We start from the raw sequence: 16,930 nt of genomic DNA on the forward strand, positions 1-16,930 counted from the left end.
TAAGGAATATATCTTTTGGAATATTTGCCAGATTTCTTCCATGTTCTGATTCTTTCCAAGTGGCCAAAGTTACCCCACTTAGGCTGGAATAGGTTATGCCATAACATTCTTAGCAATAAACAAAACAATTTGATTACATATTATTGTAATAATTTAGATAATGTCTAACAACTATATATATAAGTAATTAGAGTACTTACTTGCTTTGTAAATTTGTATTTAGTTAGGTGTACATGGAAAAGTTTGGAAGGTAAATATTGATGTAACCATAACAACAAAACTTTTACTGCCAGTAGTGCCAACCTAAAAAAAGCTGAAAAATTAAATACCCACATAATAATTAAAGTTAAAGTGTAATCTATGATTTGCATGTATGAAAGTGGGAAAAAATATATATTTAATGGAGTTATAAGCTAAATAATCTATTTACCGAAGTGTGGCCAACGTTACCCACACTGGCCAAAGTAACCCCCTTTGAAGTTTTGTGCCATACACAGCAATCATCAGCTATTAAATACAAAAAAATCCATTAGAAAAAAGCGTTTAAAAACGAACTCTTTCACAAATGAATTAAAAGTTACGGTAGGATGTAACTATTTAGTCTCTTATATCAAAAGAGGACAGTAGAAATTTGTTGGAATGTCGACACTTAGATATTATTTCATTTTTTTTATTGAGCAGGTTGTTTTCTTTGTGATATAGAATTATAAAGTTCTCATGAAGGCAGAGGTTACAAATTTTGGATGTTGTTTTTATAGGTTTACAGCGTTTTATTATTTTTCACTCTATTGTGTGCTTTCTGTTTTTTTCTTTTAAACTCCAAATCTCCTTAGAAAGCTCAGTATCATTTCTGTATTTCACAGCATTAAAAGATTTTAAATGATTTGCGTATCTAAGTCTGAATGGTGTCTCGCTGATACTGAAATATATTTTTTCTTTTTCTTTAGGATTAGGATTTTCATCAATCACAGTAGCATGATAAACAATATTACTTAATAAACACTGATTGTTCAATGGGCAAGCAGTCTTTGTAATGCAGTTGCAAGTTCTTGCATTCAAATTGGTACCACTGTGTAAAATGTTGTGGTTACATAAACTAATTATAGACTTTATGTTTTGCATACAGTTATAACTAACTTTGATTGAATTTCTGTTAAATACTTTGTGAAATATATGGTTTACTGGAAAGTGCAGGTCAGTTAATGCAAGTAAACAACTTCCTATTTTTGTTTCCACATTCTGACTAAATGGTGGGTTGTACCATATAACTTTTTGCTTTCGATTTTTGTTTTTAGTCAAGGTAACTTGAAAGTGGTATTTCAGTTTATAATTATAGCCACACTTTTTTAATGCTTTTTCGTAAGGTGGGATAGCATTATAAAAAATAGATTCATTTACTAACGTGGCAGATAATCTCAATTCAACATTGCGAGGGAGTCTTTTGATAATACTAGGTGGGTGGTTTGAATCAGAGTGAACATAATTCAGCTCATTGTCGCATCATTTGCGGTATGGTTGAAAAGAATTGTTATTGAGGTCAAATGTCATGTCGAGATAGTTAACTATTTTCATATTTCATTGAATGGAAATAAGAAAATTGTTACTTTTAAAAATTTTTACAAAATATTTTATGATTTTATTCATTTGCTGGCCATTTTTGTTTTTTAAGATTGCTAGCCCATCATCACGATATAGACCAAAATCATCTCTATTATAATACTGCGAAAGTTGGAATAAAAGAAAAATTCCTACTAATTCACATACTTCAGCACCATCGTAAGCGCCCGTTGTAACATCAAAGAGTCCACCTTTTTTTTAATCCACAAATCTTCATTGTTAAAAAGTAAAGATTTTCTTGCATGTCTTATTAATGTTTTGCATTCAGTATTTATTATTAGATGTTGTTCGGCAAAGTTGATGGCATTGTTAAGCATTTTTTCACTTATTGAAGGATAAAAATTTGTAAAGATGTTTATCCTTAATTTTCAAAAGCCAATCAGCGACGTTAAGTACTATTAACAATGTTGTTTTTTATTTAAACAAAATTTATATATATATACAGTATATATATATATATATATATATATATATATATATATATATATATATATATATATATATATATATATATATATTGTACTATTAATAATAGTATTATTGTATTCTTACTATATACTGTTTATGTTATCTTTAATAACAGAATGTTTGAATTGTATTATATTTCAAACATTCTGTTCTTATAAATTTAATATAATTTTCTGTGTATATTTTAGAAGATGAGCCCAGTATACATATTGTACTCATCTACTAAAATACTTTTCTATTTGTTAGTAGGAAGGTTTTTGAGTCTTTGATCAACAAATTTCTAACATCTCATCTTAAGTCAAATAATTTACTTTTAGACAATTAATATGGTTTTTAATCTTCTTGCTCTACGACTAATTCACTAACTGCTATGACTGAAAGGTTTTATTGTGCATTAGATGGAGGCGACGAGGCAAGGGATGTTGATCTTGAAATATCTAAAGGTTTTGATAAAGTCTGGTTGTCTCCATAGGCTTGCTTCATATGGTGTATCTGGGAAAGTAGTACCTGAAAGTTCTATCTATATCCTATATATAAGCAGCTATCTTTTATATCCTGATTTGTTTCTTATCTACATTAATGATTTTCCTGACAACTTTACATCTAAAGTGGCTCTATCTGCTGATGACTTAAGTTTATACTCCTGTCTTGACAAAAAGTCTTCCTTTTTTGATTGCGTAGAACAGGTGGCTGATCTTGAATCTGATCTCACTTCTGTAACAAATTTGGGCTTGCAGTGGTTTGTGAGTTTTAACTCCAACAAAGGTCAGCTATTTACTACAAATTACTATTGTTGTAAATACTGTTGACATTCCTATATTGATTAATGGCAACCCTCTAACTGTGTCCTCTTCTTTACATCTTTTTAGATTATTGTTCGCTGACCTCTTATAAAAACAGTATATAATTGCTTCTCTTTATTGTGCTTGCCATTATTTTACTCCTGATTCCATTCTCTACCTCTACAAATCTCTTATTCATCCCTGTATGGAATATTGCTGTCATATTTGGGCTGGTTCTTTTGATGATGCTTTTTCTCATTTAGACAAGCTCCAAAATTGCATTGTAAATATAGTAAAGCATAGTTTCTCTTTTCTACAAATACTATCATGGTTGCTGCTCAAAGGATCATTTCTAGTGCCATCAAAACTTACATACAAGCTAAAAAAAAAATTAGATTGTTCAGCTTATATCATTTATTATAAAACTAAATGGGAACTTATAAAACCAAAATATGTTTCAAAAAAAAAGATTCAGCTTTTTAGTCATTACTATCCAAGATTTTCTAACATTGGCAACAGTAAAGATAATGGATATATATATATATATATATATATATATATATATATATTTATTTATTTATATATATACACACCATCTTCTATATACTGATGATATTGTCATGTGTACCATAACGAAGATTTCCAAAGTTTACTTGACTCAAGTCATGCTTTTGAAACCTTTCCAAAATTTACTTGGCTTAAGTCATGCTTTGAAGCGTAATATCATTTTAATCAATAAATTATTCTTAAAAAGTTTAGCTTAATTAAAGTAAATCTCATTAGCTAGTTTGACTAATAAGATAAACGTTATCACATGGTTATCAGTTATTGTAAGGCTCGCTTCATGATCTACACTTTAATTTTAATCCATATAAGAATGCATTTGATCTGAATTTAAAGTATCAATAAGGGACCAGTTTTTGCAAGCCATTAGTGAAACATGGCGCTTATTTACTTCTGTGGTAATTCGTAAGTAACATTACTTCCCATTGTTATTGTTGCGAAGCAGTGCAACCAACCTTATAATACAAATCTGACATTTTCATTTGAAAACTACTGATAATAAAATGCATCTTTATTATCTTGTGAATAAATAAATTTGAATATATATATATATATATATATATATATATATATATATATATATATATATATATATATATATATATATATATATATATATTTATATATACATACATATATTTAATATATATGTATATATGTATACATCTATAAATATATATACATATATTTAATATATATATATATATATATATACATACTAATATATATTAATATATATATATATTATATATGTATATAAATTTATACATGTTTATAGATGTATATATATACACACAAACACATATATATGTATATATATTATATGTGTATATGTATGTATATATATATATATATGTGTGTGTATATATATATATATATACATACATATGTATGTATATATTCATATATTTGTTCATTTATTAATCAAAGTACATGTTGTTAACATACATATATGCTCAAAACAGTATGTGCATTATAATCAAATGCAAAATACATTTAATTTTATAACATTTATTTCAAAATTTAATAAGTGCATAAGCAATATACATGAGTTTTTTCACAATTCAGGGATAAATCATATAAATTTGATATCATATATATTATAGCTTATTTGTTATAAGAGTAAACTTACTTGTTTACACTTGTTTTGATTGGATACCTGCTGTTAACTAAATGGAGACATTGGAATACAAGTTTATTTTATTGCTGGCGTTAAAATCTGTATACTAAATTTTAAATAGCCGCTAGCTTACCGCAGGATTTAACAGAAAGATGTGAATACGGCTGCAGAGCAATAATAAATTAGTAGAAAATCACTTAACAAAATTTTTTCATTTAACACTGCGTTTCATCAATAAAGACTCATCAGAAATGAATGATCAAATTAATAAAACTTCAATTTATACCAAAAATCGAATTACAGGAAGTCATAAATTTCTTAACTATTGTTAATTATCACACACTTATGGAATATGCTGACACTATTATAAAAAGAATTCTTTAGAATTGATTACTTCTGCTTTTTTTTTAATAAAATTTTTAAAGGGGCGGGACTTAGTGTAATTATTATTTGACCTCACTAATTTTTATGGTTTTTTAGGAGAAACTTATTATATATATATATATATATATATATATATATATATATATATATATATATATATATATATATATATATATATATATATATATATATATATATACATATACAACCCTCGGAATTAGGAAAAGTGAGGTCAGCAATAAATTGCCGACTTTAAATTGTTAGATGTTGGCATCAAGTCGACAAAAAAAATTTGACACAAAGTGGTTACCATAAAATATACAAGCAAGGTCAGCGAATTTTTGCCAACTTCAAACACTTAGAGGTCGGCAGTTAGATCGGCATTGTCGAATGCCAGCCCTAATTCCGAGGGCTGTATGTGTGTGTGTGTGTGTGTGTGTGTGTGTGTGTGTGTGTGTGTGTGTGTGTGTGTGTGTGTGTGTGTTTATATATATATATATATATATATATATATATATATATATATATATATATATGTGTGTATATATATATATATATATATATATATATATATATATATATATATATATATATTAGGGTGTTTCATATTTTATCAATTTTTGAAATTAAACTCGCGATTCGATTTATAAATTGACCATTTATATGAAAATAAGTTTGAACAAAAAAAAGTATGTTTGTACAATTTTTAGGGTCCCTGCCAGTTCGATTTTGGGCAAAAATGTTGGGTGTTTTAAACGCCTGGCGGGGACCTTAAAATTTATCCTATAAAATTTTTTATTCTTTTAAATAATATATGTTGGATTGGATATTAATTACATAAAAGGAGCATGTTGAAAAAATTAAGATACGCCTCCGAGTTATTAATATTTACAAAAACCTATTTTATAACTCGGTGGCGTATTTTATAACTCGGAGGCGTATTTTATAACTATATATATATTATAATAATATATATATAATAATAATATATATATATATAATAATAAATAAATATAAGTATAAATATAAATCTAAAATATATATATATATATATATATATATATATATATATATATATATATATATATATATATATATATGTAAGTATAAGTAAATATAAGTATAAATATATATCTAAAATATATATAAGTATAAGTATATATAAGTGTAAATATATATCTAAAATATATATATAGGTTCCAAAAGATAAAGATGAGCTTGTTGAGCGTGAATTTAATCGTTTGTTGGAATCCACATCATATCTCTCTCATGTTCTTGGCTTTAATTCGTTGTTTACTAAACCACTATCTTTAGGAAATGCCATAGAGTTGGTTATAAAGTAAGATTTGTTAATCTTGATTTAATTAGACATTAAATTATTTGATTTTGAATGATGTGAGTTATTTGATGTGAAAAGCTTATGTTATGATTGTGATTATAACATTTGTGTTACAATTGTGTAATCATTTTTATTTATAAATCAATATTTTAAATATAGTCACTTATATTTTAACTGAAAAGCTTTTATTTCAGTTTTTTTAATATTTACTTGGTTTTGGGGAATGGTGTTTTATAATATGAACCATATTTAATTTCATATTTAAATAAGTTGAATGTATATACAAAAAAACACACAGAAAAATCAACAACAAAATGTGCTTAAACACTTTCTTCTTTGTAAATAAAATTGCATTTTTTTAAATAAAATAAAATTTTTCATAACTAATAAATACATTTACAGTACATAAAGAAGTACATAAAAAATAATTGTTTTTATTGCGCACAAATGCTTGTCTTGTAAAGAAATCAAAAGAAACAATAATTTAACAAAAAACAAACAATAATTTGAATAATTAATATTGAATATTTAAGCTATGAATCTTTTACCAAGACCTTGTTTGTGTAATATTTGTATATTAACCTGAATTTTAAAAATATTAAATAATATTCTTTGATAAATAAGATCTTTATCTATACATAATAAGTCTCAATTAATTAATAAATTGTAGGGATATCAAAGTAACAACTGACTTTATCAATAATATCACTAAATGGATATAAATACATTGAAATACTATTTTAATTCAATATAACATTTTTTTTTTAAAAGTAAATCATTATAACACTTTCTTGAAACAGTTATAGTAAGTATATATAAATATGCTTGTACTGTTTAAAAAGGTTTTCTAGTAATAAAAGTTGTAATTAACTGATCAAATGGATTAACAAATTATTAAACATTTATTGAGGCATCTCCCTGTCTAATAATTTGTTAATCCTTTGATTTCTTTATCATAACAATTCTTTATACCAAAAAGGATACATTATTTGGCAATCTTATTCAGAATAGCTATTATTTTTATATCACTGTCATCTTTTGCCTTATTGATTTTGAGACTAAGTAGACATGTTTTGCTTTTTCCAATTATGCAAATGTTGCAGAAAGACTTCACCAAAAGCAAGTATTCCATTTATACCTACTAAAAAAAACAAAAACCAAGAAGTTTGAATTTGACTAGATGGGCTTCCACACATAATTAATTCCAATTAATGTGAATTTTAGACTGACTAACACCTTTGCCCTGTTGCTGTTACACATTAACAGTTGCCATGCTAACTTTTTTTGTTATTATCTTTGGCAAACATTTTTTACAAATGATGCACCAGGTACATCTTGAGTTGATTAACATATTTTGAAAAATATTGTTAATGTTCCAGTGTACTGTAGGTAAAGCTGTTACTGGTTGTTCAGGGATAGAGCTGACAAATGTTTTCTTCCTCCGATCATTTTTAGACACATTCTTGATAGCTGAGTTCATCTGTGCTATTGACACAAGTAACATTTTACTGATATCATTCTGATATCTATTGTATAAATTTTGTTCTGGTTTCAATTACTTTTGTTCTTCTACAATCCTCTTGCAAAATGATTTTTTCACTTGCAAAATGATTTTTTCTCTTGCAAAATGATTTTTTTATATTTGATGCAAAAAATTTATTGAACAATAAAATCTCATTGAAGATATTATGTATAGAAGAAAATACCAACAAAAAAAACAACGCAAATGTTCAGAATAAACAAAGATTTATTTTAAAGGGAATAAGATAAGTCTATTGTTTTTTGTTAAAGTATAATAAAAACAAATTTATAGCTGAGTATTAGAGAATGCAGTACCAGTTTTGGTACTACTAGTAGTACCGGTAGTATGGTTGCAAAATTACATTTGGTGTTACCAATATTTGTTCTCTGAATATCGGTATTAATTCCGGAACTTTTATTCAATTCTTTGCAGCATACCAAAAGCTATAGGTTTCGAAAATATTCCTAAATTTCCAAATATCTACAAAAAATTATAGACAATATTACATTATAGACAATGGAGAAAACATGTAAAAAAAAGACAATCTTTCAAAAATTTCAATCTTCAAAAGTACAAGGTATGAAGTTCAGTTTAACACTAAAAGAGTAGACATCACTGAGGAATCGGCAGTATATAAATGTTAACGTTCATGCAAATAGTAAGTTTTATAATCTTGCCCTCATTTGAGTGCACAGAAAAATGCCTGCAGAAAGATGTTTGGAAACTTTAAATTCTAAATCGGCCTTGTTTCACCCTGGTTTAAAGTACTGTGTTGTCAGTAATACTGTTGGAGCTGCAGTAATGAACAAATTGGGACAACTTTCTCAGATTCAACGTCATTTATGTATAGCACACAGCATTCAACTAGTTGTACTTAAAATTTTGTACAAAAAATATTCTACTAGGAAGCAAGAAAATAAAAATGACCTAATAACAAACATAGATGAAACTTATTCTGATTCTGATGAGGAAACTGAATCTGATATAAGAATAAATGTTACAATTGATATATCATCTGAAATTCATATTAAAAATACTGACATTTATTCTTTGATAGAAAAAATCAGAAAAGTTGTGGAAACATTAAAAAAGTTTATTACTAAAAATGATATTGTTTTACAAAAACATGTAAAACATGAATAAGAAATGTCATTAGTTTTAGATTCTAAAACCAGGTGGAAAAGTCTCCTAGATATGTTCGAGGTATTATCTCGTGTTATTGGTACATAGCAACCAATCAAAATGGCAGTTAAAAAATTGTGTTGTGCTGATGCTAATTTAATAACAACCGATGTCACATTAAAATGTTGGACGAATTATAAAAGATGCGTTAATTCTTGCGATAAAAAATTCTTGAGACAAAGTGTATATTCTTATGTTCTGGATTTTCTTCACAATCCAAAAGAGCTAGATGATTAAGGCTTATTTAACAGCATTTCAAAGAGTTCTATTTTGAAGCATATAAACTTCCCCAGCGATTTGAACACAATGAAGACAATCTAATCATAGTTGATCAAGAAACAGATAAAAATAAAATTATTGAAAATGACTGTTGTGTTGTAATGACATTATCACAAGAAACAATCTCATCATTGAAAGATAAACTGCATGGTATTATAAATGAATAATTAATAAAAATTCCTCAGATGTCTTACCACAAGAATAAAAAAGAATTACAATAGTTTAATGAACAACATTCTAGAGGAAAACATCTGGAACAAATTTATCAAGCTTTGTTAACAATAAAACCAACAACTGTTGAATCAGAAAAAGTTTTTTACGTTGCTGGCATAATTTGTACCAAAACAAAATCTAGTTTGGATGATAAATCACTAGATACTTTATGTTAACTTGATAAAATAATTGATAATAGCTAAAAAATTGTGTTTTTTTTTTAATACCAGTATAATAATGGTATTACTGGTATCGGAAAAAAGTAAAATGCAGTATTTACCGAATATATAGAAAAATGTGTCAGCCACATAATACCTATTCATTTCCACATAATACCTTCATTAAATACTAATGAGCAACTTCATTAAATACTAATAAATAAAGTACTACTTACCAAAAACAAAAATATATAATAAAAACTCAATTGTTAAGTAAAACAAACAAAAAGAAGAATGACTTTACTTTTAATAGCCAAAACCATCAACCACTCAAGTTTTGTGTTTTACAGCTTGTGTAGTTGATGGTTTATGTATTATTTTGAAAAAATGTTAAGAAGGAGAAGATTGATTAGTGCAATAACAATTTTAAAAAAGCTATGAATAAAAATAAAATATAACTTACCATACCACTGGAAAAAAATTGATAAAGAACAACAAATGATTCAAACAAAGACTAAACTAAAACCACCAATACAAATAAGCTAATAAAAAATGCTAAAAGTTTAAACATAAAAGTTTAATATTAATTAATTTAAGAAGTTAAATAGAAAAATGCACTCGAACAGAAAGCCAAACAAAATGTTACAAAGTCTTTGGTAAACCCAGATACCCTAGATGAAAGATAGAAGCTAAATTTGATTTATAATAAGCAATCAAAATGTAACCAAACAAACAGCATCTAAAACCTGAAATTATTTTAAAAACTAAATAACGTACCATGATGGAAAATACTTAGTTTGGGATCAAAATAAACATCAGTATCAAAAATATATATAAATATATACATTTTTGATACTAATATTTATTTTGAAATGTTTTTTTTTTTAAAATAAACTTCTAATCTTTAGTAAAAGACGAAAGATAAAACAGAATTTAGAATAAAATATAGCAACAACAAAGAAACAGAATTTATAATAAAATATAGCAACAACAAAGAAACAGAATTTAGAATAACATGTAGCAATAACAAAGAAAAAAACAGTCAAAGAAACCACTACAATGAAAAACAGCAACAAATCTGAATGACGTGTAAAAAGTCTGAATGACATTGCAAAAAACCATGTTAAAACCAACGAGAATAAAAAGCACCAAAGTTTGCACTCATTGTAAACTGTTTGTGTTCATTGTAAACTGTTTGTGTTCATTGTAAACTGTTTGTGTTCTTTGTACATTGTCTGTGTTCTTTGTACACTGTTTGTGTTCTTTGTACACTGTTTGTGTTCTTTGTACACAGTGATCGTCACATCTTGATGTATCTTTGACATAAATTAAATTTATTACTTTTAGGGATTAAATTGCAGCAGAAAATTTGTATTTTTTTTTTTTTTTGTCACATTCCTCAATTATTGTAGAAATAAACATTGACTACCTCTCTATGTCTTATCTTTTTCATGACAAACTGTTTATAGGCTGAAAATGGCTCAAATGATATTCTGAACCTCTATTCTGTCAAAAAATTTTTTTTGCAAAAATCATTTTGGTTATTTTTAGTTTGAGAATTTTGAGCTAATGTTATTAGAATATATATATATATATATATATATATATATATATATATATATATATATATATATATATATATATATATATATATATATATATATATATATATATATATATACAGTGGCGGCCGGTGACAATAAACTTTGGTGGGGCCAGCAAATATTAACCAAAAAATATCGCAACGATTCGCTGTCGGCGTAACTGATACTTAGGTGTTTGTTAGGAATTTTTTGGTCGCTAGCGTTTTTTGATTGGTTGAGAGAGTTAAGCGCTAGCATACTCCCGAAATAAAGCATAAGTATTTAATGGCATTGAATCTTTTAAACCTATGTAAAAAGCAGCAAAAACTGACTGAAAACTGCCCTGATAGTGGTGCGTTATGATTTGAACAGATTTTGATATTTCTTCTTGAGATTTTTTTTTTATTTTAACTTTATGGTAAAAACTTTTAGTTAGTTTGAAGTAAGTCATAAATATAAAAAATTATGAATAACACTATAATTTTCATAAAGGTATAATATATTTTGAAATAAAGAATGATGTTAAAAACAACGACTTAAGCGTATTTTTTATACAAGTATTCTGCTCTTCTCTGTTTCATAAAAGAAAACAATTCGATTACTTTTTGATTAAACTGATCAATATCCTGTAAATAATCTTTATGTATTGATAGTAAAGCTAATGCATTCAACCGATCTTGACCTGTGGAATTTCTCAAAAGTGTCTTAACTCTTTTTAAAGTACTAAAACACCGTTCAGCATCGGCTGTAGACACAGGTGTGACTATAACAATCTCTATCAACTTTGATACTTCAGAAAATGTTTCAATCAGGTTATTTTCATGCATAAATTAATGGTGCTGATATCACTAAAAACAGCATTTTCATATAAAACGGTTCGGACATCAACTTAACTTCACTCAGCATTGGATAGTTTGTTAGAATGTTTTTTATATGATTCCGAGAAAAATGTTGTCTATTAAATTTGAAATTTTTTGGATCCAAAATTGAAAATGATTTCAATATTTCAATGCTTCTAAACCTGTCGCTAATTTCATAAATAACTTTATCACAAGCATCTTTAGCATCTTATATTAGTAGTTCGATTGATGTGTTTCGTTTCATTTGGTTTTCATACATTTCTTCGCAATCGTTAAGAATCGATCCAGAAACATTATCAGTGATGCTATTTCGTACAAAATTTATAGATAACTCAAATTTTTCAAAAGCCTCCTTGATTGTAATAGTGTTGCTGTTACTTGATTGCAATATATTGTAAAGTACATCAACATGTTTTAAAATTGAATAAAAAAAAGTTGAACTTGAAATCTTCTAAACATTTTTTGAACCCAACAGATTGCCACACGCATGTATCATCTCATCCTTTATCATTTATAATTTTATTAAAACATTCCCCAATCTTTGTTTTGTTTTCTTTTATGCAAGTAACTATTTTTGAACGAAAATTCCATCGTGTTTCACAAACTCTTGGTATCTGTTTAAAAGTAATTTCGCGAAGTAAATCATTTAGTTTTGGCGAGGATGTAAAGAACACGCCAAATCCACTTAAAGTAGAAAAAATGTTCTTACTCGCTTTTTCGACGAACAAACTTTTTTCAAAACTAAATTCAATTGGTGTGCATAGCAGTGAACATAATGGGCATTTGGGTAAACTTCTTTTATTAGACTTTGGACTCCATTCCTTGATCCGCTCATAACTGCTGCACCATCATAAGCCTGTGCAATTAATTTTTCCTTCAGACCAAAACAATTTAATTCTTCTTTTAATACATTTGTAAGACCCATAGCAGTTCTATCCTGAACATCAATAAATGCTATAAATCTTTCAACTGGTTGATAATTTTTTAAATAACGCAAAATAATGACGAACTGAGAATGACAAGATACATCAGTTGTTTCATCTGCTTGCAAGGAAACAAATCTTGCTTTATCTATTTCACGTTTGATTTCTTCTATGTATACTTTATACATACATTCTAGAATGCCATTTTGGTTTGTTTTTGAAGTATTTTTTGTTATTTTTGAATCTTTAAGATGATCGCTAAACACACTATCCAATGTAGCTGTGTATGAAACCATATCTAAAAATCCCCCTTGATTATTTGAGTCAATAGTTTCGTCATGTCTTCTTAAGGGCAATTCGTGTACACCACAAATTTTTATACAATCTATAACCCTCGATAATGTAAGTCTGTTTTTGTTAACTAATTCATTATGTTTTTTTATGCTAAGACTGTATCCAGCATCAATTGTCAATAAAATGTTTGTCTTTCCGAGCATTTGAAACTGCAACGAATTACTTATATGCGTTTTACTGGATTCGTGTTTTTGTATTTGCTCAGAAAGATGTTTCATATCTTTACAGCCATTTTCTGCCCACAAGCTCTCGCCACCAAACAAAACACAATAAAAACAAAACAACAAATTTTTTTCATCACTAACACTTAACCATGATTTTTTTTCAAACCATGATACACAAAATGTTCGAGTTTTTTTACCATCAACTTGAGTTATACGAACACCTTTTGGTTGGTATGCCCCAAGATTTTTGATTTCTAGATTTTCTTGAAAGCCCAATGACGAGAGACGTTTTGCCAATAAACTATCAATTTTGTTCATGTTAAATTATCTTATTAATGAACCTAAATTATTGTAATAAGATAACTTTAAACTATATTGTAACTAGAATATGACTTTGGCATGATTCAAAATTTTATCAACAGTAGTTTAGTCAAGAAGGACTCTTAATCTTAATTAATAATCGATAAAATAATAAAGAATGTGACATTACATATACATTTGACTCTCTGATGACGAAGGGTCAACAAAAACAATAAAGATACTTTTACAACATAAAATTTTTTTAAAGAATCTTATCATATTTTAGTTAATTAAACATATTTTAGTTAATTAAATCCATAATTCTTAAATACAACATTTAGAATGTCAGTCATAAATAATAGTAAACTTCTTAAGATTATTTACATTGTCTTTACATGCTTTAACAATTTTATGTAATTAAAGATAAAAACTTAGTATCTGTTTGTAAGCATACATAAATATTTATATAGTTTTTGTTCTTTGGCTTTAGCTTTATTCCCCCCCCCCCCAAAAAAAAAAAACGTTTCAATAAAATACTCTGATTTTTTTATTTTGATGACAATGGTAAATATCCAACATTTTTAAATAATCTAATCTTTGTATTTTTTTCTCTGTAAGAAAAAAATAAAGCTTTAAAATTTTTAAAAATAAATAAAACAACATATGTCTGAAAAATGTTGTTTACTAACAAGTATTATAAAATGTACAAGATTGTTGATTATAAAAGAAATGCAGGACTTTTCTATGATATTTTAAAATCAATTTTCTAAACTATAAAATTTCCAAACTTATAATTTTTATTCCTGTTTATAATTATAGAATAAAATGACTTATCCTAGAAAATCTAGTTTCTGAAAAATATTGAAAACTAATTTCTTTTACCTAACTGTATCTCTTTAAATGTTTATGTCAGACCAACATTTATACCAGTAATTTCTGTTACATTGTTTTAAATACCATATTTTTGCCATGTTCTTATTCCTGTTAATTTATACTCCTAATAACTACTTGGTAAATTTTTTATTTACATATCCAGTTTAAGAAACTAATACTAACACTGTTAATATTGCAATATAAACATTGTTAATATTCATAGTGAAATTCCAATATTAATAAATGTATAGTGTTTACATTATTTTTACAAATAAATGTTTACATTTAATGTTATAAAGTTTCCTAATATTACTGTACCTTATTGAGTCAACAAAACTTCTAAACTAAATTCTTCACTCTTAAAATCGAGAATTAAAAATGGTGTATAAAGTTTTTAAAATTCGTGATGTTTTTTATGGTTCTTTTTTTTTTCGGGCCAGTTCAATGAGGCCCTGCGGAGCGTTTTTATGTCCCATCTGAAAGCACAATAAATTCTGCGCGCGCATCAAAAATAATATTACTACAAACAAAATAAATAGGGCCAGTAGAAATTGGCCCATCCGTTATTGGCAATGAATTAAAACAACGCTACAATACTTTGAATTAATTGCAAATAAACGTATTACTTTATAAATTAAAATAGTTTAAAATTAGAACTATTTATTTTTGTAAAACTTGTCTGCAAATAGTTTAGGCTGATAATTGCATATTTGCATATATAAAAATACATATATTAACATTATCAAATATTTTATCTTAAATAAGTATAGGTGGGGCCGGGCCCCTATGGCCCCAATTGACGAGCCGCCACTGTGTATATATATATATATATATATATATATATATATATATATATATATATATATATATATATATATATATATATATATATATATATATATATATATGACACATTCAATTTGTTAAGGTTAATGGAAAAACAAGTTAAAGAAAAACAAGTGGAGCATGCTAAAAAGCTGTTGGAAACACAAAACAATTTAAAAGAAGTAAATAGCGAGGTAACAAATTATTTTTTCAAAAATATTTGAATTATTTTGTGAGACCAGATATAATTAGGTATAGGCAGAATTTTTGCTAAAATTTTAATGTTAGACCTCATCAAGTAACATAATGAATGACTTGATCATTCAGATCAAAATCTTTAACATAAAATGATAATTTTGTAACATGACCAATAACCAGAAGTAATTAACCCTGACCAAAGATTAAAGGGCCACTTTAGCTCTATAACTCCACAACATTAAAAAAAAGTCAAATTTTTTTTTAACAAAATACATTTAGTTAAACATTCAAAATTACAACAGAGAAAAAAAAATATGGGTTTAAAGAGTATATCATTAAAAAAAAGTGGCAAGTTGTTGGTATGCATAAAGTGGACTCAACAAATGAGAAAATGGACATCAACTTGAGATCAGCAAATGCAGCATTGAAATAACGCTCAAAAACTATTTTATGAGTTTGGCATAGTCACAGACAAAAAGTGCTATAGTTGTCCTAAAAAAGTGTCAATAATGAACATAAATAAAGTTATGCTTGCTAGACACAACCCAAACATGAGCATAGCTGAAATTGCCTCAGATCAGAATACAGCAATGTATGCACACCAAGTTAGAAGATCAACAATTAGCTAGCTGATGAAAGAAAAAATAAATCAGTTTTTACCTTGAAAAAAAGAAGCTGTTATTAAGCATCAAAGACTGTCTCAAGTGCAGAAAATGGTGAAAGTTAAACTTTGAACTTATCAATTGCAAGAAAATGATTTTAGTGAGGAGATACAAAAATATAAAATACAATACTTGTTTTATCATGTCAAGACTTCAAGGAGGAGGAGGCTCTATTGGCATTTGAGGCTGCTTCACTAGATCTAACACTGGCCTGGCACATCTTTACACTGATTGAATCAATCAATATTGGTATAGAGAGATATTAGGTTATTTACAGCCTTCAATGGACATTTTTGAAACTGACTCCTGTTTGGATGGAATGCAAATTGCAAAAAAAGCAAGCCCACTAGCTTGGTACAGTTCAAGACTCAAATGCAAGCGTTGTGGAATACCAAAGGTGCCTATATAAAATATTATTTTCTATTTTTTATTTTCTAAGAATCTTCAAAAGATTGTAAGTGATTTTAAAAGATTGCTAATACTTTTGCACACCTTTTTTTAATCTTTTTTATTTTGTTCTACTTATTGTATTGTAATAAAATTAAAGGTAATTATAAAGA

The 16,930-nt window shown here is 26.8% G+C and overlaps 1 protein-coding gene across 1 annotated transcript in view; it reads left to right on the forward strand.

Moving 5' to 3' along the window:
• The window catches only part of LOC105844871 (lysine-specific histone demethylase 1A), a 65,727-nt gene that overhangs the window by 34,884 nt on the left and 13,913 nt on the right, over window positions 1-16,930 (forward strand). The window contains exons 7-8 of the mRNA XM_065793113.1: window positions 6,132-6,274; window positions 15,614-15,704. Of these exons, the coding sequence (XP_065649185.1) occupies window positions 6,132-6,274; window positions 15,614-15,704 (234 nt within the window). The remainder of the gene's footprint in view (window positions 1-6,131; window positions 6,275-15,613; window positions 15,705-16,930) is intronic.

The sequence above is a fragment of the Hydra vulgaris genome, chromosome 03, assembly GCF_038396675.1.
Source record: "Hydra vulgaris chromosome 03, alternate assembly HydraT2T_AEP".
Classification (NCBI taxonomy): domain Eukaryota; kingdom Metazoa; phylum Cnidaria; class Hydrozoa; order Anthoathecata; family Hydridae; genus Hydra; species Hydra vulgaris.